General features: G+C 40.1%; 1 protein-coding gene across 3 annotated transcripts in view; it reads left to right on the top strand.

Moving 5' to 3' along the window:
- Positions 1-26,867, top strand: part of RASGRF2 (Ras protein specific guanine nucleotide releasing factor 2) — a 279,197-nt gene that overhangs the window by 107,286 nt on the left and 145,044 nt on the right. For all 3 annotated transcript variants that reach the window (XM_078365267.1, XM_035291267.3, XM_008991883.5), the window contains exons 3-9: positions 329-476; positions 2,761-2,850; positions 5,415-5,668; positions 16,286-16,365; positions 16,768-16,961; positions 22,725-22,834; positions 23,820-23,938. In XM_078365267.1, coding sequence (XP_078221393.1) covers positions 329-476; positions 2,761-2,850; positions 5,415-5,668; positions 16,286-16,365; positions 16,768-16,961; positions 22,725-22,834; positions 23,820-23,938 — 995 coding nt within the window. The remainder of the gene's footprint in view (positions 1-328; positions 477-2,760; positions 2,851-5,414; positions 5,669-16,285; positions 16,366-16,767; positions 16,962-22,724; positions 22,835-23,819; positions 23,939-26,867) is intronic.

Below are 26,867 nucleotides of genomic sequence, written 5' to 3'. Positions count from 1 at the left end.
AGACCTCAGTTTTTTTGTTAAAGAAGACATACTACTTTCTTTTTAAGACTATTACAATTTCTTTTGTACTTTTCTCACTTCCATGATAAGATTTTTTTGGGCAGCAATTATTATTAAATGAATTCTTAGTAAGGATATGTAAAATGGTTATTTAAATTCTTCATCATTGAAGGATACCAAATGTAAGCTGAAAGTTAATATTTATGTAGAGATAGCTGAACAAACAATGTTCATAACTTCTTTTTCAAATATAGTGTATTATATTCTTTATGAAACTATATGTAGTAGAACAATATCTCAATGACTAACTGTGTAATTTTCTCTCAAGTTATGCAGACATTTTGATTGAGAGGGAAGTATTAATGCAGAAGTACATTCATCTAGTTCAGATCGTAGAGACAGAAAAAATTGCAGCTAACCAACTCCGACATCAACTTGAAGATCAAGACACAGAAATCGAAAGGCTTAAATCAGAGGTATTATTTCCCAGTGGATAGATTCCTTCTCATTGTTTCACGTTTACCATCATTTCCTCATGATTACTTAAGGCCCATTCAGGGCAACATTTTAATCCCAGGCTAAGTTCCTCCATCATCAACACATACATGGCTGGGCCTGACCTCGATATGAATCTAATGTTTACATTAGGATTAGGTAAATGTGCTACAGGAACATATCAGGATAATGTGCTTTTTTTGCGGGGCAGGGGTATTTTTTCTCCTGATATCCTTTATTAGCCCAGAAATTCAGGAATTGACTATAGTTCTGAAAAATTAACTGTTTTCAGATACCTTATAGTAATTATAATTATGAGTCTGCCATAGATTCAATTAAAGTCTAAAATGATGACTAAGGGAGGACCAGAAATGAATTCAGACTATTTTAGATTGAAGGAGTCCATCCTTCTCCCCTCCACTGTTTTAAAAAGAACATTTGGATTAAAGTAAGATATTTGCTAGGGTGCATTTTTCCCTGGAGTCGGAATTCCTACCTCCCCTCTCCCTCCCTCAGGCCTTGCATCCCCAGAGAGTGAGGCTGATGGCCCAGTGTGAGCAGAAGGTGGTTTTAGAGTCCACGGCCATGGTCTGTGCCTCCATCCTCCCTACCTCCCAGGCCTCAGTCTAGATAGAGAATCCTGAATGTTCTTTTCCTGCTGTCCTGTCCTTCCTCATGGGCAGTAAGCAATAACTGAAGAATGGGAGAGGAATGCAGAGAATGAGATTTTCTCCCTCTTTCTGCCCAGGGATGCATTAGTATCTTCCGAGATTCAAAGAAGGGAATAGGACACAATGAAACCTACTAGTAATTGTATCCTCATTGACAGAAACAGTTTAGGCTCCTCAGCCTTGGCAATGTTCCTGTCATTTTTACTGTCATCAGACATGTTCCTTTTGGTGTCTTCGCACCTTCCTTTAAGACATACCCTGTGAATCCTAGGTGGGGGTTTTGCCTCTGTTCCCTGCAAACATCACCTCCAGAGTTCAGAGCACGAGCGTAAGCTTCTTCCAGCTGGGATGTGGCGGCTTCTCTGAGGAGGACAACTTGCAGATTGTGTTCACCATATTATTATAGTTGTTAACTTCCTGATTCGATCCTGATATCCGATAGAGTGAAAACAACAACAGAACACTTAACAAACCTGCATTTTAAAAGACTATATCAGGGACTGTTATTTAAAACAAAATTATTGTGTTCTTTCTTTGCCACTGTAAGCTAGAGCAGATGCTTGTCTGCTAAGTGAAAGAGGTTGGTATTTACTCCATGAGAGAAGCTCAACACTAGGCGATATTCCTCAGTGTTTATTTGTGTTTATCTGCCTTCACTATGTTCTGTTTTAGTCTGAATGTAGATTACAGCAAAAAACTGTCAGTTGCAGGTATGCCTTCTGTAGTCTCTTGACAGGAGCCATAATTTATTTCCTACTCCCTTTCTTTTCCCACTTCCTTGCCAGAAAGTAGCAGAGGGGTACATGCGCTATTGGGAACAAAATATAAAGACAGGTTAGATAGGGGCAATTATGATCTCTTAATTTTTGAAGTGTTGCTTGTTAGTAAGTCTGTATAGGTTCTTAAGCTTGTAAGAGCCTGCCATTCAGTGCTGACCTAGAGAATTTTGCTGCTATGTGTAGTTGAGAGGCCACCCAGTCTTGAAATGCCCCTCACAGGTCACAGAACTGAGCTGGAGATATAAAGAGATCCCAGGTTATTTCAATCCTTTTTACCTTTTCTGAGGAATTCTCTTGGTTGGCTGGGACCAGCCCCAGGGCTCTGAAGTTCCCTTTATGGTTGCCATTTTCCTAAGGATGTTTGTGAGTTTGGGATGCCATGTGCTTTGGAAAACAACAGGCCAATGACTAGAACCAGGGGCCCTGAGCTGAGTGAGACTGCATGTGGGGACCACAGGGCATTGCAGGCAGCTGCCTTCAGGTGAGGGGGTGGACATGTCGCTGGACTCCTGACAAGGTCTTGGCCTGCTCACCACTGGCAGCTGGGGCTGAGTTTTGGCCTAACATTTATGCTAACCCAGATCTCAGGTCACACTTTGCACAGTCACTTCTTAAAAACACTTTTGTTGGTGATAGCCTGCTGGGGGTAAAGTTTATGTTTCCCCCATCTCAGCACCAAAGTATGAGAGGATGCAGAAAAAGTGGCTGTTTCCTGAGGCGCTCATTGGCCCACCTTTGTAGGCAGAGCTTGCTGTGTGTTATGGCTATAATCTAGCATTTCCCAAATCATGAAACGGACTGATTTTGTGTTCCAGATTATTGCTCTTAATAAAACCAAAGAACGAATGCGACCTTACCAAAGCAACCAAGAAGATGAAGATCCAGACATCAAGAAGATTAAAAAGGTAGGGCCTGGAGGTTTCCACCTTTGCAGGAACCAGTCGTCTGTCCTGTGGTGATGTCTTGTGCGTGAGCTGGGAGCAGCCTTGGCGTTTCTGTTCCATGGCTCCCAGACTTGCCCTGCGGAGTGTGCCAGGCGTGGCTACTCTAGAGAACTTCTGCTTGAGATTTCTTTTCACTCTCTGGGAAGGATGCCAAAACCGGACGTTAAGACAATCGTGTTCTCCAGTTGGGTTAATTAAGTGCTGTTCAGCCTCTTGATTTTGTGTGGCTTTCATATTTGGGAGGAATATTTTTCTAATACATTTCAAAAATATTTCTTTTAGCTTTAATCTTTAGTGCTATTTAAGAAAGATATTTTTGGGCATGTGAGAAGATTGGGTAAATCAACACATCCGCTTAGATTTCTGTTTTATTATTGTTTCTTGTTTAACATCCACACAATCAGCACATTTTCCCCTTCTTACTGCCATTTACAGTTGCACAACTTTCGCAGCGAAACAGACCCTGGCTCTCATTCTAGTCCACTGTGTTTTGATTTGTCATTTAGGTTTTGATCCCATGATCTTGATAGTCTTATATAAAGCACTTACTCAGCTTTGTTAATAAGTGAAAAGCATATTTCAGGAAATTTCCCTGGATATACATTTTCAAATCTTGTTTCTTTTTAATTTTTTATTATTCTTCTCATTTTATGCTAAGAATTATTCCCCTTCCACTGTAACAAACCTTTAACGTAGCCGCCATTTGCCTGGGCATTTTAAAGATGATCGGTAAGTGTTTGTTAGTGGCTGAAACACACAGGCCCATGCACTTTGTCAGGCTTGCCTGTTCCTTTTCATATCATCCCTAGGGAATTCTGGTATCATGTTTTCTACAAAATTGATTTAAAATTATATTTTATTTTATTTTTTACAACTTTAAATATGGCTCAGAATTTGAAATAGAAATGATTCTTAGGAGTAAGTCAAATGTTTTCAACTTTCAAGAAATAAAAAAGTAAAATATTTATTCATTATCAATTTCTTAGAAATTAAAATTTTTTATTTGAATCTGTTTTATGCTGTTATAAGATAAATTTGTTTTTTTTTTTTTTTTTTTTTTTAACAAAAAATCCCATCTAGTCAGTCTGGAAACATATTAATTCTACTGCCTTTCCTTTAATAGTATGCAGCTGCATGTAAACAAAAAATTAATGAAATTCGATTTTCAGGTATGTGGTAGAAACTGTTCTATTAGTAAATAAGTGAAGTGGCTGTTGGTCAGCAAGCACCTCCTGCCCAAGTAGATAGAAAGGTGTCACTTAACCCCAAATCCAGTTCAGTTGATTTTTAAAAATTTTTCTCTTAAATAAAAGAATACCGATAAAATTTTAAAAATATTTTCTACCTTTTTGTTTCTTAATAGGAATAATTTTTAAACCAATTTTTGTACTTGTTAAATAGGTTTTGAAATTAACTTTGTTGTTCTTTATGTCTCAATTCAAAATAATGTCTGTATGGAGAAAAGTGTTAACAATCATTTCTCTATTCTGATCTTGGCAAATATCAATATAATTTTTTTTACCTTCATAGACTAAAATTTAAAATTGGTAATAATTCATGGAAATTTTTGTTAGACTTTTTGAAATAATATGAATATAATTTCCCCACATAATTGTGTTAAAATGTTGTTGATTTTTATTGAGGTAGAGTGACTTTAAAGCCTGTATAAAAATTGATAACATGGTGACAACCCTGACAGGCAAACAAGAGAATCTTAGACATTGCAAAAGAAGGGTCGTCGCTTAGTACACGATAATTTAGAATATAGCATGGAAAAAGTAAAAAGTGTAAGGATGTGTTAAATAGATAATAATGATCCTTTGGTAGTGATCTAATACTGTCAATTATATGTGCATTTACAACCTACTTTGTTGCTGAATTGGCCACATCTAAAGTGACAAATCCTAATTATCATAAAACAAAGCCTAATTAATTATGTTACAATTTTTTATATTTAGAAAGGACTGTAATTTTTTTTGTTAATCATTTTATTTTATTTTTATCTAAAATGAAAGTAGTCTGATAACACGAGATTAAAAACAGAGAAACACGAGATGAGGTCTTGCTGTATTGTTCAGGATAGGCTTGAACTCTTGGGCTCAAGTGCTCCTCTCACCTTAGCCTCCCAAGGTCTGGGCCTACAGGCCTCTGCATGTCCAGCTCTATCAGTTATTTTATAGATGAAAAAACAGAGAATCAGAGGTCAAGGTGGTTGCAAGCTGGCTAATGGCAGAGCCTCTGAGTTAAAGGTTATAATATATGCTTGACTGCGCTGTGCCTGGCATTCACCTGAGCATTTTAAAGACGATCGATCAGTAAGTGTTGGTAGATTAGCTGAAACACACAGGCCAGTGCACTGTCTCAGGCTTGCTGTTCTTTTTCACATCATCCCTAGGGAATTCTGATCACTTTTAGAGGCTATGATGTTCTCTGCAAAATCGATTTTAGTTATATTTCATGTTATTTTCCATAAAATAATCACCATTGCAAGTAGTCAGATTCCCTTTTGGTTTTTTGTTCTTTAGGTTCAGAGCTTCATGCGAGGATGGTTGTGCAGAAGGAAATGGAAGACCATCGTGCAGGATTACATTTGTTCTCCTCATGCTGAAAGTATGAGGAAGAGAAACCAGATTGTGTTCACCATGGTGGAGGCAGAGTCAGAGTACGTTCACCAGCTCTACATCCTGGTCAATGGCTTTCTCCGGCCCCTGCGTATGGCCGCCAGCTCCAAGAAGCCCCCCATCAGCCATGACGACGTCAGCAGTATCTTTCTCAACAGGTTTGACATTGCATAAATCAAAGGATCATGACAAATACCCCTTTGTATTTCTTTTTTTTTTTTAATTGCATTTTAGGTTTTGGGGTACATGTGAAGAACATGCAAGATAGTTGCATAGGTACACACATGACAGTGTGATTTGCTGCCTTCCTCCCCTTCACCTATATCTGGCATTTCTCCCCATGCTATCTCTCCCTAACTCTCCACCCTCTGCTGTCCCTCCACTATTCCCCGCAACAGACCCCAGTGTGTAGTACTCCCCTCCCTGTGTCCGTGTGTTCTCATTGTTCAACACCCACCTATGAGTGAGAACATGTGGTATTTCATTTTCTGTTCTTGTGTCAGTTTACTGAGAATGATGTTCTCCAGGTTCATCCATGTCCCTACAAAGGACAAGAACTCATCGTTTTTGATTGCTGCATAATATTCCATGGTGTATATGTGCCACATTTTCCCAGTCCACTCTATCATTGATGGGCATTTGGGTTGGTTCCAGGTCTTTGCTATTGTAAACAGCGCTGCAATGAACATTTGTGTGCATGTGTCCTTATAGTAGAACGATTTATAATCCTTTGGATATATACCCAGTAATGGGATTGCTGGGTCAAATGGAATTTCTATTTCTAGGTCCTTGAGGAATCACCACACTGTCTTCCACAATGGTTAAACTAATTTACACTCCCACCAGCAGTGTAAAAGTGTTCCTATTTCACCACATCCTCTCCAGCATCTGTTGTCTCCAGATTTTTTAATGATTGCCATTCTAACTGGCATGAGATGGTATCTCAATGTAGTTTTGATTTGCATTTCTCTGATGAACAGTGATGATGAGCATTTTTTCATATGTTTGTTGGCCTCATGTATGTCTTCTTTTGTAAAGTGTCTGTTCATATCCTTTGCCCACTTTTGAATGGGCTTGTTTGTTTTTTTCCTGTAAATCTGTTTGAGTTCTTTGTAAATTCTGGATATCAGCCCTTTGTCAGATAGGTAAACTGCAAAAATTTTTTCCCATTCTTTTGGTTGCCGATTCACTCTAGTGACTGTTTCTATTGCCATGCAGAAGCTGTGGAGTTTGATTAGGTCCCATTTGTCTATTTTGGCTTTTGTTGCCAATGCTTTTGGTGTTTTAGTCATGAAGTCCTTGCCTACTCCTATGTCCTGAATGGTTTTGCCTAGATTTTCTTCTAGGGTTTTTATGGTGCCAGGTCTTATGTTTAAGTCTTTAATCCATCTGGAGTTAATTTTAGTGTAAGGTGTGAGGAAGGGGTCCAGTTTCTGCTTTCTGCACATGGCTAGCCAGTTTTCCCAACACCATTTATTAAACAGGGAATCCTTTCCCTATTGCTTGTTTTTGTCAGGGTTATCAAAGATTGTATGATTGTAGATATGCTGTGTTGCCTCCGATGCGTCTGTTCCATTCCATTGGTCTATATCTCTGTTTTGGTACCAGTACCATGCTGTTTTGATTACTGTAGCCTTGTAGTATAGTTTGAAGTCTGGTAGTGTGATGCCTCCCGCTGTGTTCTTTTTACTTAGAATTGACTTGGCTATGCGGGCTCTCTTTTGGTTCCATATGAAGTTTAAGGTGGTTTTTTCCAGTTCTGTGAAGAAGGTCATTGGTAGCTTGATGGGGATAGCATTGAATCTGTAAATTACTTTGGGCAGTATGGCCATTTTCACGATATTGATTCTTCCTCACCATGAACATGGAATGTTTCTCCATCTGTTTGTGTCCTCTCTTATTTCATTGAGCAGTGGTTTGTAGTTCTCCTTGAAGAGGTTCTTTATGTTCCTTGTTAGTTGTATTCCTAGGTATTTTATTCTCTTTGTAGCAATTGTGAATGGCAGTTTGTCCTTGATTTGGCTCTCTTTCAGTCTGTTATTGGTATATAGGAATGCTTGTGATTTTTGCACATTGATTTTGTATCCTGAGACTTTGTTGAAGTTGCTTATCAGTTTCCGGAGATTTTGGGCTGAGGCGATGGGGTCTTGTAAATATACAATCATGTCATCTGCAAATAGAGACAATTTGACTTCTTCCTTTCCTATTTGAATACGCTTTATTTCTTTTCCTTGCCTGATTGCTCTGGCTAGAACTTCCAATACTGTATTGAATAGGAGTGGTGAGAGAGCGCAACCTTGTCTAGTGCCAGATTTCAAAGGGAATGCTTCTAGTTTTTGCCTATTCAGTATGATATTGGCTGTTGGTTTGTCGTAAATGGCTTTTATTATTTTGAGATACGTTCCGTCAATACCTAGTCTATTGAGGGTTTTTAGCATAAAGGGCTGTTGAATTTTGTCAAAGGCCTTTTCTGCATCAATTGAAATAATCATGTGGTTTTTGTGTTTGGTTTTGTCGATGTGGTGAATTATGTTTATAGACTTGCGTATGTTGAACTGGCCTTGCATCCCCAGGATGAATCCTACTTGATCATGGTGGATAAGCTTTTTGATGTGCTGTTGCAATCACTTGCCAGTATTTTATTGAAGATTTTTGCGTCTATGTTCATCATGGATATTGGCCTGAAGTTTTCTTTTCTTGTTGTGTCTCTGCTGGGTTTTGGTATCAGGATGATGTTGGTCTCATAAAATGATTTGGGAAGAATTCCCTTTTTTTGGATTATTTGGAATAGTTTCAGAAGGTATGATAACAGTTCCTCTTTGTGTGTCTGGTAGAATTCGGCTGTGAACCCATCTGGACCTCGGCTTTTTTGTGTGGTAAGCTCTTAATTGCTGCCTCAACTTCAGATCTTTTTATTGGTCTATTCATGGTTTCGACTTCTTCCTGGTTTAGGCTTGGGAGGGTGCAAGTGTCCAGGAATTTATCCATTTCTTCCAGGTTTACTAGTTTATGTGCACAGAGTTGTTTGTAATATTCTCTGATGATGGTTTGAATTTCTGTGGGATCTGTGGTGGTTTCCACTTTATTGTTTTTTATTGCATCTATTTGGTTATTCTCTCTTTTTTTTTTAATTTTTATTAATTTGGCCAGTGGTCTGTCTATTTTGCTGATCTTTTCAAAAAACCAGCTCCTGGATTTGTTGATTTTTTTGAAGAGTTTTCGTGTCTCTATCTCCTTCAGTTCTGCTCTGATCTTAGTTATTTCTTGTCTTCTGCTAGGTTTTGAGTTTTTTTGATCTTGCTCCTCTAGCTCTTTCAATTTTGATGATAGGGTGTAGATTTTAGATCTCTCCACTCTTCTCATGTGGGCACTTATTGCTATATATTTTCCTCCAGAGACTGCTTTAAATGTGTCCCAGAGATTCTGGTATGTTGTGTCTTTGTTCTCGTTGGTTTCAAAGAACTTCTTTATTTCTGCCTTCATTTCATTGTTTATCCAGTCAACATTCAAAAGCCAGTTGTTCAGTTTCCATGAAGCTGTGAGCTTCTGAGTTAGTTTCTGAATTCTGAGTTCTAACTTGATGGCACTGTGGTCTGAGAGACTGTTTGTTATGATTTGAGTTGTTTTGCATTTGCTGAGGAGTGCTTTACTTCCAATTATGTGGTCAATTTTAGAGTAGGTGTGATGTGGTGCTGAGAAGAATGTATATTCTGTGGATTTGGGGTGGAGAGTTCTGTAAATGTCTATCAGGTTTGCTTGTTCCAGGTCTGAGTTCAAGTCCTGGATATCCTTGTTAATTTTCTGTCTGGTTGATCTAATATTGACAGTGGAGTGTTAAAGTCTCCCACTATTATTGTGTGGGAGTCTAAGTCTCTTTGTAAGTCATTAAGAACTTGTATCTGGGTGCTCCTGTATTGGGTCCATATATATTTAAGATTGTTAGCTCTTCTTGTTGCATCGATCCTTTTACCATTATGTAATGTCCTTCTTTGTCTCTTTTGATCTTTGTTGCTTTAAAGTCTATTTTATTAGAGATGAGAATTGCAACTCCTGCTTTTTTTTTGCTCTCCATTTGCTTAGTAAATCTTCTTCTATCCCTTTATTTTGAGCCTTTGTGTATCCTTGCATTTAAGATGGGTTTCCTGGATACAGCACACCGATGGGTTTTGGTTTTTTATCTAATTTGCCAGTCTGTGTCTTTTGATTGGTGCATTTAGCCCATTTACATTTAGGGTTAATATTGTTATGTGTGAATTTGATCCTGCCATTTTGATGCTAGCTGGCTGTTTTGCCCGTTAGTTGATGCAGATTCTTCATTTTGTTGATGCTCTTTAGCATTTGGTATGTTTTTGGAGCGGCTGGTACTGGTTGTTCCTTTCTATGTGTATTGCCTCTTTCAGGAGCTCTTGTAAAGCAGGCCTGGTGGTGACAAAATCTCTGAGTACTTGCTTGTTCACAAAGGATTTTATTTTTTCTTCACTTATGAAGCTTAGTTTGGCTGGATATGAAATTCTGTGTTGAAAGTTGTTTTCTTTAAGCATGTTGAATATTGGTCCCCACTCTCTTCTGACTTGTAGTGTTTCTGCTGAGAGATCTGCTGTGAGTCTGATGGGCTTCCCTTTGTGGGTAACCTGACTTTTCTCTCTGGCTGCCCTTAGCATTTTGTCCTTCATTGCAACCCTGGTGAATCTGATGATTATGCGCCTTGGGGATGCTCTTCTTGAGGAATATCTTTGTGGTGTTCTCTGTATTTCTGGGACTTGAATATTGGCCTGCCTTGCTAGGTTGGGGCCCTTTGTATTTCTTACAAGAATTGTTACTGAATCTTAATAAGGTCTCATAAATTCATCTCTATGGGTTTCTGATCATAAAAATAAGAAAGCTATTATTTGTGTCTCATTGTTAGTATAAATATATGTATTATTATCTTGAATCTTAGCATCTAATGTTCTTAATTTTTTCTTCTCTATTTGACATACATTGTCTTATCATGTGGAGGTGTATGTTGGCGAAGATAATCTGTCTCATGAACCTAAGGAAATGGAGTGATTTAAACATGTTAATTATATGCAAGTATTTTAGGAAGAACAAAAGCAGGGCCTGAGAATCTCTGGTGAATGTATTTGCTCAATAAATCTTTATAGTTTCCTTACTGCTAAGGATTCATCAGTGAAAAATCCAAAAATCTTTTCCTTTATGAAACTTAAATTTTGATGCAGGAAGATAGACAATGAATAGCATTAGTGAAATAGATAGTATATTACATGGTGATTGGAGCTGTGGAGAAAAACAAAGAAGGGAAAGGAAGAAGGGGGACAAGGAGGGATTTAGGTGTTTTACTTAGAATTGTAGCTATCTGTTTTGGGGTAGATAATATACTCACATGGTTCAAAAGTCAAAATAACATGAAAACAACAGCTAGCAGTTGTGCTCTCACCCTGTCTCTGTCCACCTGATTCCCCCCTTTCATTAATATTTGTACTAGTTTTTTATCTATCCTTTCAATGTTTTTCAATTTTGATCTAAGAAAATATGAATGTAAAGTCTTATTTTTCCTCTTCTTACACAAAGGCAATATACTTTAACATATACTTCATTTTTTCACTTAACATTATTTCCCGAAGATCTTTGCATATTGATACCTAAAGAACATTCTATTAAAAAAAATCACTACATGGTACTACAATCTGTGAATGTACCATAGTTTTTTTTATAGCAGGTTTTCAAAAAGACTAAAGTGACATTCAAGCAAAGGCTTGAGGTTCCTGGAGGAAGAGTGAGGCAAGCAGAGGGAGCTTCCCGCGCTGGGGACATGGGGCTTTGACATGCCCGGCAGGCCAGCTTGAGGACCTGCCCTGCTCAGTGTCAGTGAAGGGAAGAGCCAGGGAGTTATCAAGGTGGGACATGGTACAGCCACTGGCTTTTACTCTAAATGAGATGGGGAGACATTGGTCAGGTTTTGAGCAGAGAAGGGGTGTGATGTGACTTCTGTTCTGAAAGGCTCACTCTGGCTTCTCTGCTGAGAAGGGTCTGTAGGGAGATCAATTAGGTGGCTATTTCAATAAACAAAGTGAGAGATGGGACACCTGTTAGGTAGCTATTTCAGAAATCCAAGTTAAGAGATGACTATAATGGAGGCAGTGAGAAGTAGTTGGAGTCTGAGTGTATTTCTAAATCAGAGACAGTAAGTGTTACAGGTGCAACTAGTTGGGGCCAGTGTCATGGAATTTGTCAAAAACAGTTGTAGATAAAGCAAGGCAGATTTGTTAGAGAATGAGTGAACATATGTTGCAAGGGTGCAATGGGCAGCAGAGTAGAGAAGGGGCTATCTGCAGAGAGGCAGGAGCTGGAGGGAAGTTTTATAGGGTCGTGCTAGCGGGGGCTAGGTGTGGAAGAGGTCATTCCTTGTGCCAGCGGGTTGTTTGTGTTTCTTAGAATAATTGTTCATTGTTCTCCCCTACCTTCCCCAACCTGGGGCCCCTTCCTTGTTGCTTACTTATCCATCAGCACTCAACAGTAGGATTTGTTTATGGGTTTGATACCGGTTTTAAGAGAAAGCAAAAAGATAAGATTGCAATGATTTTTGGCGTGGATAACTAAAAGGATGGAATGACTATTTGCTAAAAGGTAAAGCTTGAGTCAAGAACAGGCTGATGGGAAAAGATTAACTGTTTTCTCTTGTTTCTGTTGAGCATGAGATGCTATTAGACATCTAAATGGAGATGTCAAGTGAGCAAGGATTGAATATTTGTTTCGAGTTCAGAGGAAGATTCTGGGCTGAAGATGGAAATTTGGGAGTCCTCTAGCATACAGATAAAGCTCCTAGTCTGAATGGGATTACCAAGCAAGTGAATACAGATGGATAAGAGAAGAGGAATAAGTACTAAGCCCAGAGATATTCTAACATCTAGAAGCCAGGAAGATAAGCAGGAGCCAGTAAAGAAGAGTGACGGGGATCTGTTGAGTTGTCAATGAAAACCAGAAGAGCGAGTTGTCCTGGAAACAAAAACAATGCCAAAAACGTCAAAAAAGCAGTAACTTAGAATTGACCAAGTTAACCACTTGGAGTTTATTGGTAATTTTGATGAGAGACCAAAGCCTGGTTGCAGGACTAGGAGAGAACAGGTGGTGGGGCAGGGGGAAGAGGAATTGAAGTAGGTGGGTATAGAAAACTCTTTTGAAAAGGGCAGCTGTAAAGAGGAGAAGAGAAACAGGATGGTACCTAGAGGCAAATGAAAAGGGTAAAAGAAGGTTGGAGGAGAGAGGGAATTGCTGAGCAGTAAACTTGCAAAAGTGACAGTGGACAGAACGTACCGCACGGGTCAAGAGACTGTCATTAGCTGGGAGCATGGCAGGGTGGGAATAGCACATGGACACTTCTGTAGTTAGGAGGCAAGGACATCCACTGATGGGGCAGATGGGAGGGAAGTGTCAGAGCTGGAGAAGAGAGACAGAGGTGTGAAATAGCGATGACTAGGGAAGGGGAGTAAATGGATTCAGCAATGTTTTATTAGTGCTGGGCAGGACTGAGAGCCTGTTTTAGCTTATTAGGCTAGTGATTATGACTTTACAGTGAGATCAGTCAGGATGGTTGCATGTTTTTCTTTAGCTGCTTTCAGCTGCATGGATGCAGGTGCAGAGTGGGTGGAGGATTAGGATTGGTATTGTGGCTGCTGTGACGAAGTGAGAAAAGAATAGGAAGTTGAAGGTGTATACAAGGAAGAGATTATAACAGTGAGCCATGGAATCTAAACTAAGGAGATAAAGTAATGTGGTACAAGAGGGTTTTGGCCAATTAAAAGGTGGTAGGCTCTGGGGATTTAGGTCGTGATGATGTGAAAGAATTTTTGGAGTCAGGGTTCCAAAGGCAGTGAACTGAAAGATTGGGAGTAGTTAGAGAATGTGGTTGTAACTGAGTAAGGGAAGAGATGCAGGTATTGACAATGACAAGGTCTAGATTACAATCAAGGGGGTGTTGACTGAGGTCAATGGAGGACAAGATTTTTGGAGGAGGAGTTCAAGGGCCTGTGAGGCCAGGATATTGAAATGTTGTTTGTGTGCATATTAGAGTCCCCAAGAATTATGACAAGAGTAATGGTGGAGAAAAGAGCAACCGTGAGCTGAGAGCTCAGATCTCAAGGCATCAGGAAGAGCCACTGGCGTGCCTGTAGATGAGTGCAGAAAGGAAGGGTGATGACCGGTAGTCTGATAATATGAGATTAAGAGCTAGGCTTTCATTTGTTAAAAGGAAGGAAGGAGATTTCCCCGCCTTCCTGGCAATGGCTCCTCTCCAGTATGTGAGACATCTGAAGGAACCTGGGGGTAGCTCTTGATCCTCAGGCAGTGCAGCATTCTGGTGATACTTCAGTGATGAAGTGTGCAGTTTCAACAGGTCTGATGACAGTGGATGGGACTGTGTACTGCACTCTGATGAGCGGAATTGGAGAGGGTGGGTATAGAAAACTATTTTGAAGAGGGCTGCTATAAAAAGAAACAGAGAAACAGGGTGGTACCTAGAGGTAAATAAAGAGGCTGTGTCACATTGGTTTAGGTTGCCTCTGGCTCTTTGTTTCTACTGGATTGCTTGATCTGAAACAGGAAAGGCCAGGTTTATCATATTGTTTAAATTCAGAGTCAAGATGTGCCTCTCTTTGGAAGGTAAAGCCATAAGCTCGTCATATAGACTAGCAATTATTTACCACACCTAGACCCAGATGGAAATTTGATGAGATATTTTTCAAACTTTTTTATTTTAAATTTTTATGGATATATTTTATGCTTACATAATATGGAATGAATCTGTAATAGCTGTACATATTTATGAGGTATATGTTGTAGTTTACCATAAGCATATGATGTGTAATGATCAAATCTGGGTAATTGAGATATCTGTCACCACAAGCATTTGTCATTTTTTTGTGTTGGGAACAGTCTACATCTTCTAGATATTTTTAAATAAATTATTGTTAACTATAGCTGCCCTATTATGCTGTCAAATAATAGAAGTTGTTCCTTCTATTTAACTGAACTGTTGTACCCATTCACCAAACCCCCTCTTCGTCCTCCCCTTCCCCACTACCCTTCCCAGACTCTGATAACCACCATTCTATTCACTACCTCCACGAGATCAACTTTTTTAGCTTTCAAATATGAGTGAGGACATGTGATATTTGTCTTTCCGTGCCTGGCTTATTCACTTTACATAATGTGAAGAGGTATATTTATATAGGTGAGGTTTAAAGAAGTTTTATATCATTGCTGTTGTTTAACTAGATTCCCTTTACATGCCTTTGAAATTAAGCCCTAGACAGGTCAATACTTTTGAATTTCAACACAGTTTTATAGTTAAGAAAATGTAGTCTTCCTATTTATATACAAAATTGTTTCATCTGTTTTCAAACCATCCAGGTATCGAAATATGAAAGCAGATGTATCGATTACTTTAACATAGGACAGAGAAAACCCTCTCTGAGTGGAGTAAATTCATTGTTTACAGAATCTGTTGGAAAGGCTGGGGGAGTAAAGTCAAGCAATATCCCTTAAACTGTTGACTTTCAGAGAACAGCACCATAGATGTGATCCAGAGGTTAGGAAACCACTGCCACCACTGCTCCTGCCACAGATGCCTCTCAGACTTGGGAACCTCATGCCCAGAACTAGAATCCTGAGGCGGGATGCCGACATTGCCCTCACATCTCCATGACTGACTTTCAGCAACGGAAAGATGGCCCCTACTTCCGCCTTCCTTGTCTTTCCAAGTGCATCTATTAGTGGAACTGAATTTATATCCAGAACCATAGTGGCAAGGAAGCCTGGGAAATGTAGTTTTAGGTCCACCCCTCTCCACCTCGGAGGATAGAATACAGATTCAATGACTAATCTGTAATACCTGCCAAACTAGATTTGGTTGAAATCCTTGAAGAACAAACACTACTTAGTTAAAATTGTTATAAAAGAAAAACAAATTAGAATCTTATGGAGCCATTTTTGTTTCATTTCGTGGACCGTTTGAAATAGTAAGGACTTCTTGATGTCTGCTGTAATGGAACTTGACTAATAATAAGCCAAGGTATTTCACTGAGATTAACAGTTCTGTATTTGGTTGTGTGTCACTGTGTTAGTTCAGAAAAGGCTTCAAAGTCTCATTGCAGTAGGTTAATTCCAGTGAGGAGAAAGCAAGTGATGTTTTGACTTTGGTAATAACCCTTCTTGGCCCTTTTAGGAATTTAGATCCCTAATTTATGCATTGTCCTTATTTTAGTATCTCTGTGTAGGCTTCACTCTTTTCAGAAGATTCTTTTGCATTTCTGTCTTGGGTATCTTAGGAGTGGTTATAGTGGAGTCTGTCACAATTTTTGCTCTAGATTTTTCTCCATCCTCTCTCCTGTCAAAACTCATTTTACTGACAGAAACTTTCTCCTGAGTTATCTAGAATCACATATGAAAAGAAAAGAGGGTCATAACTTAAATTTCCTGATTATTGATTGAAATGCTGCATTCTAATAGCAGAAAGTTAGCTTAAAAATTGATGAAGAAGATTGTGTGACAATGATTTGGTGCTTTCTGTCCTCTACTATTTGAAGCTTTTATCAGGGTTTGCTGAGACTGTCATAATTGCTTGTTAGAGGATAGTGTAATCCATGTTATTATTGGGCATAGTTTGGAGGCCTTATGGGACATATGTAACCTGTATATATTAAGGCTTTAAGAACTCAGTGGATTTTAAACAAAATAAACACCATATAGCAACTAAATTATTTTTCCATTTTTTATAGTGAAACAATCATGTTCCTTCATGAAATATTTCATCAAGGACTAAAGGCAAGGATAGCAAACTGGCCCACTTTAATTTTAGGTAAGTGCATTCTTTAAAGATGTAAGATTTTCTTTTAGAATGGCTGCAATTAGAGTAAAATAGATAGCTCCAACATTATTCAGCTTAAGCTGTTTGCATTACCCTGTTGACCTGCGAGCTTCCATACCCCAAGACTCTCTTGTCTCTTTGCTTCTGGGTATTTTGGGCCCTGCCTCAGTAGATACCTTTTGACTCTTTCTCCTGGCCTTTCATAGTTAATTTGGGGCTGGAGTAGACTACTGCCCACAAGTGCATTCTACCAGCTCATCATTCAGGCATCAGGGCTGCAGCTCCATGCATATGTGACACCTGGTGCTGGGACCCACTCTTTGCCATCTCTGCTGAGTATAGGTAATTTTCCAAGTGCCAAGGGAAACAGCCATGTTTATTGTTTCTTTCCAGCTGATCTGTTTGATATTTTGCTCCCCATGCTGAACATTTATCAAGAATTTGTGCGTAATCACCAGTACAGCCTCCAAGTTCTCGCCAATTGTAAGCAAAACAGAGATTTTGACAAACTCTTAAAACAGTATGAAGCCAATCCAGCCTGTGAGGGGAGGATGCTGGAAACATTCTTGACCTATCCAATGTTTCAGGTGAGTCACTTGGTGTGGGGGTTCACTCAGGGTGGTGGCAAAAATATTAAAGCAAAAATATTAGAGATAGCTTTAGGGAATAGTAAGAAACCTTCTTGGAAGGCCAAAGGTTTACATAGCTTATAATGACTGAATGTGTCGAAGCCAACAGGCTCTTACCCTAGGGCATTAGGACAGTAGAGTAAATTCTAGAAACTGTAAAAGAAATTTCTCCAGATAAATCTGTTTACCCCCCACCTCCCTTAGCAAAAACTTTGATCATCTGCAGGTGCTTAACTGCCTTCTATTCAGGGGGTCTGCAGAAGTTAATTACCCCCTAATGGTGTTTATCCAAAGACCCTTGTCCTTTGATATACTGAATAAAAGCCAGGAATAGGGGCTGCCATTAACTGCTATGAGCGATTGGTCCCTGGACACCCCAGCTCACTCTGCTTGTATTCTGTGTTTGACTGTTATTCATCCATGGCTGAGTCAGGGTCTGTAGGAGGGACTCCCGCAGGTGGAAATTCTGACAACCTGGGATGCATTTTGTAAGTCAGAGGTTCCAGCTCAATGTCACCGAACCTAGTGTGACCAGCATGAGATGTGTAAGTGTGCCCTGGGAGGAATTATGGTACAGGTGTATCATCTGTTGCTGTCTTGAGCTTGACCTTGAGATAAACAAATATTGTGCTGCACATTTGCTGTGCCTCATGGATGTAAGAAACCAGGCATTTTTGAAGCAAAGAACTCAAGAATGATTTTTTGAAATGCTGCACAATTTTCTCTTTACAGAAGGATTCCACACAGACCTCTTTCATGGAGTCTCCTCCTCCAGCATGTTTAAAAATATTATTTGGTTTACAGAAATAGGATTCTGTGCAAATGTTCCAGTTTATGCTAGTTGCATAAAAGATTCTTGGGGATGGAGTGGCTGCTGGGAAGGTTGCTGTTTTCTGGCCCATCCTCCCACCCTATTGCGGTTGCTGTTGAGTCCCCTGTGGCTGGAGCTCTGGAGAACAAAAGGAGGACCTCCCTGGTCACAGAGGCTGTGGAGACTTAGGAAACGGAAGGCTGGGGGTGGACCTGGAGACTCTTGGCAACTAGTTAGGTGGCCGCAGGGGCTCCGTTTTTGAGACTAGAGCAACCCAAAGGGTCAAGAACACTTGCATTCTTTCCTGGCCTAGGGTTTTACTGTTAAGAGCTCAGAAGTGAGAACCAGGGAGGCCAAAATGTGCATTGAATCCCCTGTTCTTTGGAAAAGTGTTGATTCTGTTCTTTTGGAAGAGCATTGAGTGTTCCCACTGTGGAATTTAGGTGGCTTCTGGCCAGGCCTCCAAATTGTCATGTGGTAAACCAATTCTACTAATCATGTGTGTTATGGTTACTGTGGAGCGCTTTGTCCTCCTGAGCAGGCATCTCTGACCCTGGCTAATCATTTTGCAGCCTCAGAAAGAAATGTGGCTGTGGTGCACAATTGTTTGCCTTAAACTTTGTCAGGCCAGCTCGAAATCCTGGAAGTCTCCATAGAAGTTTAGTCAGATTTTTAACCGAAAGGATGCATTTCAAACCACTTAAGTATAGTGAAACTTTATAGTGTTTTTGTTTTTGTTTTTCTTCATCCTTGGAACTGAATTGTTTGAACTCTTTGCCTCTCTGAGGAAATATTTCACAAGAAAAATTTCAGACTTAAAAAAAAAACTATTTACATAATTGAAACTTAAGATTTTATTTACAATGAAACATTTTATATAGTATAACATTCTTCTGAGATTCTATGTGAATTTTTGACAGTTACCTCTAGGTTATGATTCAGTACCCCAAATTGCATCTGTTCGGTAACCCAAGTCAGTTGAGTGTACAAAGGTAGAGTTGTGAAAGACCCATGCGACATTCAGAGAGGAACCTAGCTCCCTATCTGACAGCCCACTGATGTCTTTCTTCCTGCGATTTAATTCCCTCTTGGTGTGATTTCCTCAGTATTTTGAAATGGCAGAACTACACTTTCACTGCAGATGAGGTGTCCAAATACAGCGGAATGTAGGAACTTGGAAAGGTCTTTGGATTTCTTTAAAATGCTGGGAAACTCACCCACCACCCTTCCCTTCCTCTCCTGAAGACAAAGTCTGATAGCAATGACTGAGCATTTTGATTGAGTCCAGGGAATTTTTATAATGTCGTAAAAAGGGCACTGGACTAGGAATCTTTAAAAGATCTGATGTCTCACTCACCCTTCAGTCATAGTATTGAGGAAAATAATTGAACCAAACTAAATAGCTATTTCTTAATTTCTAAATTGAGGCAGCTGAGCTCTAGCTATCTCCAGACTCTCTAGCCCTCTGACTTGGTGAGCCTAGGGCAACTGCAATGGTTCTGATACTTTCGGTTGGGTGACTATGTGGTGTTACAAGGAGCCTGGTGTTAATCTCGGACCCCCCATCCCAAGAATGTGGTGACCTCAAACCGTAGAATGTTGGGTCAGATACTGAGGCTTTCTGGCTTTTGCCAGACAAGTATAACCAGAAGCTTCAGCTTGCGGGAGCCTTTGCTCTGGAAGAAGCCTCAAAGAATTTAGTCAGAATTGTCCAACTGCAAGAAATGAGCAAATTGAAAGAGCACGGAATTGTCTTTGTTTGCTTCCCCATAACGATTTTGAATAGACCAGGAGAAGTCATTAGAGTTCTCTGCCCAAGGGCCTCATGCTCCTTGGTGTCTCCCTTCTGTCTTCTTCACTTGATGCCTTGTTTTCTGCCTTCTCTCTAGAAATAACCCTAGGAAGAACTTGGGGGAAATTGCTTTTTCTAGAAGCTGGGAGGTTTTTCCTTACTTAGCTGACTCTATCCTTCTTGTTCCCTTGTGGTTCTTTCACTAATGAAGTGAAATAGTCATGGAGGTGTTTGATCTCTTGGAGCGTCTGGATGTATCTGCTTCCCTCTGTAGTAGCAGTGGTGCTTCTGCACATCTATCTGCCTTGCTCCCCTGTAAGGCTGGACACCCTCAGGATGCGGCTAGGGCTCTCACTTTTTTTTTGCTGGAGGCCAACAATGGAAGAGGTGACTCTAGTTTATACTGCCAAGGGACTTGGGCCAGATTTTCTTGAGCCCAGATACAGAGGCAGAAGTTAGTGTAGGGGCAGAGGGAGGAGGCAAGGTGATTGGAAGCCTTTAGCTTATATTTGTAGAACAGAGACGGTGATTGTCTTCTCCTTCTGGGCCCCTTTTTGAATTCGTCAGTTACTGCTGTTATCAAGCTATGTTGAACTGTGGAAACATGGAGAAATTGTAGAATTTGGATGATGCAGTAAAATTATCCCCAGTTGAACTATCAGAACAGTAAGTCCAAGTATTGCCAAGAAATTTGTTACGGAAAATAATGTTGTCATGAACATAATTTTTATTAATTAAAGACAGTGGCTTGGCTGGTACTGTTTAAATTGGCTTCAGCTGCTCAAGTATTTATTTGGCTATGTATGTGTTGAAAGTCCATTGGTAAGCTGATCGTGAAATCTGCTCCTGACAAGAACAGTAGTGTTAGATGTTCTCCAGAAAGTAGCTACTTGCTATTCTGTCCATTTATTTACTGTAATTGGAGAGCAAGCTAATTAATGTCTGTTAAGGGACAAGTATCTGCTCCATAATTGAAAGCAGAATTATGATTCATTTAGACAGCTCCTACGATTCTTGGTTTTGGGGGAAGAGATTTATAATCAGCTCTTGAAGATACAGATGTGCCCCTGGGAGAGCTGTTCACTGCTTGCAGAACTTTGTTTACCTGCTTTTTGGCAGTTCCTGAGCTTGTTTGTTCCTTCACCATAAAGTGGAAAGGGCCAGAGACTGAATTCAAATCCATCTACTTGAATCTTAGCCAGGGAGCACTTTAAAAGAAATGTAAGTAATGAGAAAGGGTCATGAGACAATTGACCAAACTCAGTTTTGCGGATTTTCATTTCATTGTAAGTACTCAGGCTTTTCTGCACCTGTCCCCTTCGCTGTGAAAAACTGAGTACGTTGGCTATTAATGGCCTAATTTTCTTGCGGAACTACTAATTAGAGGCAAACTCTTATCAGTCATGCAATTATGCCAACAAAAGCACACTTATCCCAGGAGACTTTATCAAGTGGGACAACCCTAAGGGCTGTCTTAGTGAGAAATTCATGGGAAAAGGAGCAGAAAATCTCCATATAGCCTACAAAGGGAGAGTTCTCCTGTATCCGACCTTCCCATGATGAAGGGGGCCTATCTGTGCTTCCTGAAACCTTGATTTGATGACATTCCTTAGGGCGAGGTCCCAGAGCTGAAGTTCAATGTCTGTGCTAATGGTGGCTGTTGTCTATGCATAGTGTATGAGGCACTTAATAAATATTGGTAAACAGCCCAGTGAGGCCACCAGTTGCAAAGAGCAAAAGCAGATCCCCAGGTGGGGCCACTGACCTTTCAGGACCAAAAAGAAGAAATCGCACACACAGCCCTGGAAAGCCATTTTAGTTTCTTCGTTCTTAGAGGTCCTTTCAAGTGCTGAGTGAGACCTCATTTCCCCCGCCCCTCATCCCCAGACAGACCAGACCCCCCAGAAGGGCAAGCTCTGAGAGAAGGTAGTTAGTGCACTGGTTAGAGCTGGGGTTATAGTTGACGCTGCTATTTACTGTCGGGCCACCTTTGGGGCAAGTTTGGGCAAGTTACCAAACTTCTTCCCACTTCAATTCTCTATCTGTAAAATGGAGAAATAATCCTTATGATGTTGGAGGACTGGACACATTGGCAAAGCCTGGAGCACACAGTCTAACCCCCAGTGGGTAGTGTTGTGGTAGATGTTCATGCATGCTACTGTTAAAATTAAGCCCACAATAAATATGTTGTGTCACTGTAAATTAAGTTCAATCTCTACCATGGTTTATTACAATCTTCCTCGGGTTGGTGGAATTTCTGTCTTTGACAAAATTCAGATAGTCTGTTAATAAAGGTACCAATAAATACCCTAATTAAACAATACTTTTTACTGCAAGGAGGTGAACTGAGATAAAGCAGAAACAGAAAGTAATAAAGGTGAACATGTCTTCTCCCAAGTTTTAATACTTAGAATAGTGCAGTGGGATTGTTGATTTAAAAACATTGCAGGCTGGGCGTGGTGGCTCACGCCTGTAATCCCAGCACTTTGGGAGGCCGAGGCGGGTGGATCACAAGGTCAAGAGATCGAGACCATCTTGGTCAACATGGTGAAACCCCGTCTCTACTAAAAATACAAAAAATTAGCTGGGTACGGTGGTGTGTGCCTGTAATCCCAGCTACTCGGGAGGCTGAGGCAGGAGAATTGCCTGAACCCAGGAGGCGGACGTTGCGGTGAGCCAAGATCGCGCCATTGCACTCCAGTCTTGGTAACAAGAGCGAAACTCCATCTCAAAAAAAAAAAAAAAAAACATTGCAAATGGACTAATATATCTAAAATACAGACTCAAGTGACTTGATGATAGCTGTATCTGTTTCTCTCTGAAACTATGATTCAAAAGTGCATGATTATATTTAAAATATTAAAGAAACAATCATCTCTTTGTACTATAACACTTCAATAATTTCCACCTTTTTATGTGTTCTTGGTGAAGTTTTTGTTTGCTGTGCATGAAATGTGAAGTGTAGTTCATTTTATTTGTATTTCTTTTATAAAATGTGTAAAACAGTCAAAAGTGGGAGTTTAGAGACAAGCTTCTGGAAGCAATGGTGGCCCTGCCGAGCATCTGCCCGGTCACCCACCCTGATGTCTTGCTCACACTAGCCTCTGTTTGCATCTAGATCCCCAGATACATCATCACACTGCATGAGCTCCTCGCTCACACACCCCATGAGCATGTGGAAAGGAAAAGCCTGGAGTTTGCCAAATCAAAGCTAGAGGAACTGTCCAGGTACGCAAAGAACTTATAAGAAAGGCTTGGGAGAGGAAAGCAGCAAGTTGGTCCCTTGTGGAAACCTCCTGTGTATGTTCCAAGGAACAAGAAGCAAAATAAATCCAGCTTCTCAGATTCACCTGAAAGTTAAATACTAGCTTGTGAGGTGATATTGAACATTATTCACATTCATTTTAACCAAGAAAAATACATATCTTGGAAAATGTTCTTATAGCATGTGAATTTATGTAATTCAGATTAGGCGTATTTTGGTTTAACTTTGGAAATGTTCATGTTTCTTTCAGTATTTAAAAAAAAATGGGCAAGGCGCGGTGGCTCACGCCTGTAATCCCAGCCCTTTGGGAGGCTGAGGTGGGCAGATCCTGAGGTCAGGAGACGGAGACCATCCTGGCTATCACAGTTGAACCCTGTCTCTACTAAATATGCAAAAACTTAGCCAGGTGTGGTGGCACATGCCTGTAGTCTCAGCTACACATAGCGAGACCCTGTCTCAACAAAATAGACTCTCAGTTGCATTTTGTATTCGTATTTGGCAAGAAGCTAGAGAAGGTACAGTTTGCATTTCTCAGTGACTTTTCATTGTTACAAGCACTTATTTATGCCTGTGTTATTTTAACTTACATGGAGAAATGGTCTAAAGATCTCTTATTTAGTCTGCCTCCAAGAAATGGCCCCCTAATTTCAGTGAGAGCACTGGCCACAAAATAACATGTTGCTTTCCCGCTGCACTTAGAAGCAGACATGCCCAGGGATGCTGGTCATTGCTGACCCACTTAGCCTGTAGAATCATGAGGCATATTGGCCTTGCTTTGGGTCATGACCTTTCGAAGCCTGGAAAGATCCAGTCTATTTCCCCCAACCCCCAGTTCAGTTGATACAAGCTGGAAACCGAGCTTCTCAGATCTCCGAGCTCTTCTTTGCCTACCTGCTAGGCAACAGAAGATCTCTCTTACTGTGATCCTGTCTGTGCTGTGTCCGACAGAGTAATGCACGATGAAGTGAGCGACACTGAAAACATAAGGAAAAACCTTGCCATCGAAAGAATGATCGTGGAGGGCTGTGACATCTTGCTGGACACCAGCCAAACGTTCATCCGCCAAGGTAAGTCCTTGTGAAACGGACCCGCGACCTGAATGCGTTGTGCGGCTGTCACATGGTCTCGGCACACCCTGGAAGGCGTTCTGAGCAGGCCCCCCGCGGCCTCGCCCAGGCTGTGGTTGAGGCCCACCTTTGTGCTGTTTCTTTTCAGGGGCCATGAAAAACAGCAACACAATCATAGTAAAGCACGAGTGGGGCAGGCAGTTACATTCTGACTGGACGCTCCTCCTCAGCGGCCCGGACATTCTCTGCAGCTCCAAGGAGGACCGGTCGGCCTGGCCCACGGCCGTGGCTGTGCCAAGCGCTGACGATACCCAGGCCAAGGCCCAGGAGAAACTTGCGTTACTCAAAGCCCTTTCACAAAAGACTGGGGAGCATGTCCGAAGTGAAAGCAGCTGTCTCTTGTTCCCATTTTTCATCAGCACTTCCGGATCCGCCCCACATGGTCTCATTTGATTCAACTGGTAACTCCCGTTGCCAGATGAAATGTCTCTGATCGACCCTTGCCACGCCTTGCTTTGGTAATGCAGAAGCTTTCTTGTGTGCAAAGTGTGCTTTGGGGGCGTCATTGGATAAATTAAGCTTTTGAAGAGGTGAAGTTATTTGTGCCGGAAACCGTGGAGAAGCAAGAGCCTGACAGTGCATATTTCTCCTTGGCTGTTATTCTAAAATGCAAGATGTAAACTACATCCCAAGTTATTTATTTATTTAAGTACTTAGGTCCTCTGTGGGAGGGGAGCATGCCTGGGGCAGTTGATTTGAGACAATATATTGCACACATTTATAATTTTGAATTTGGTGAGGAGTGAAACATAAATTTGGAACTCAAATTAATCGTTAATGTAGTTTCTGTTTATAATGTGCCAGTATCATTTGAAGATATTTATGTTACCATTGCCTACCATAATGTACTGCTTAAAATCTTTTTTAACCTCATCAAACAAGACTATTTTTTGTGCACATTGATTTTTGCACAGAATACTTTAAAAGTTTAATGCGTGCCATTCTGTTTTCCATTATTTATTTACAAGGAGAAATCACACGTATGTTAGACTCCCAAGTTTGGGAGTCTATTTTAGGAAATGATTCCTTTTCTCATTTTTGGCTTTAGTATTATTTTTTCTTTAAATAAGGGTGGAACGTAATGCTAACTATCAGGCGCTTGTAATGCCTCCTCTATTCCTCTGCACAGGCTGTGTCTCCACATTGGCTTCCTGCCTGCCAGCCTCTGTGCCTTTACCTGTGCTGTCCCCAGCCTGGGGGCTGGGAATGTCCTTATCCATCTCTTTTGTGCCTGTTGAAGATCTGCTTGTCTTACCAGACTCAGATCAGATACCTCTAAGGAGTCCTTTATAATCTCCTCTTCTTCCTCCTTCCCTCTCCTCCAGTTAGAATGGATTTCGCTTCCACTCCATTTCCAAGGCACTTCACTCCTGGTGCATGTATTTCATCCTCTTGTGTAGAGGTATGCCTCTCTGTCCCAGTAACTGTAAACTCTGAAGGGCAGCACTTAGGAATTCTCTCTGCCTTGCCTTGTCTAGTATGATGCTTTCTATTACAGATACATGGAAAATGGGCATTGAATTATATCATTTATTGAATTGCAATTATGACTGAAAGGTGTTTTATGTTATATTTTTCTTGTACTGGAATTCCCTGAAAATGTCTACTGATTGACTTGTGCTTTATAGTATGTGAGAATGGAGACAAAAGTTTCTATAGCATACAATTCTTTAAAGGATTTTTAATTGGGAAGTATTGTGACCCATAAACATTTACTATATTGCTAAAATAAACAAAGTTTTTTTGGTCTGAGCTTGAAAACACATTCAATAATGAAAAATGCTGGAAGGTCAAATATATCGAATGTCATATGTTTTTTCATTGCAATTGGAGAGAAAACAATCATGAACGATTTCTCCCTGTATTCATGCCCATATATTACTAATTCCTTGTTATGTACCACATGTTTAAGGCACTTCTGTCAACTATGAGTATTTCTGATATTATTGTGTTGATGTCAATATAATGATTTGCGTTTTAGCCGTGTTTTTCTGCATGTGTGGTTTGTTAGTTGTTTAAGAGTTATTCAGTAAAGTTGGTTTCTAAAATTCAGATCTTAATCTGAAAGTAGGAAGTAATACAATTTGCAGAATTTGGAAAGTCTGCATTGTTTTGCTTTGGTTACTCCTATTATCACTTTTATATAACACTCTTAACAGACTTTAAGACCCATTGAGGTGATTTTAAAAATTATTATTTAAAAAAAATTTTGAGGGATTCCTATTGTCTATGAAATGGTCTATAATTTTATCTCTAAAGATGTGCTAATATTTGTGTTAATTACTCTTAGAATGATATGTGGTCTATTTCTCTGTGTGTATGTGTATGCATGTGTGCCTGTGGTTTCCACCTTATGTGAATTTTTATGCTAAGGTCTAGAAAAAATACATCATCCAGATCAACTGAAAAGTCACCTCAGAATAAGGGCATCAGCCACCCTTGAATATTTTTCGATGGGGATTTAGTGATGGAAATAATGAAAGTTTTATTGTAAATGGCTTCCAATTATTAATCTGATGGATAGGATACAAAAGACTATATTATAGAAATGGTCTGATATTATCATTATTTTCTAAAATCTATTAAAAGTTTTTTGAACACGTGTGAGTGTTTGAGGCAATGATAGGGAAACAGTCTAGCTGCATCACTGGAGGTCAAATCCTGTCACTTCTACTTCCTTGCTGTGTAACATTGGGTAATTTACTTATCCTCTCTCTGCCTCAGTTTCTTCTCCTTAAATTGGAGTTAATAGTAGTAGCTATCTTTTAGGATTGTTGTGAAGATTAAATGAGCTAGTGCTCACAAAAGCACATAGACTAGACTGCAAGATTATGATAAACTTTAAAAGCCAAGATCCAAATTTTGGAAT

The sequence above is a fragment of the Callithrix jacchus genome, chromosome 2, assembly GCF_049354715.1.
Source record: "Callithrix jacchus isolate 240 chromosome 2, calJac240_pri, whole genome shotgun sequence".
In the NCBI taxonomy this organism is placed as follows: Eukaryota; Metazoa; Chordata; class Mammalia; order Primates; family Cebidae; genus Callithrix; species Callithrix jacchus.
The sequence above is the reverse complement of the archived record's forward strand: the minus strand, read 5'-3'. Positions and strand labels throughout refer to the sequence as shown.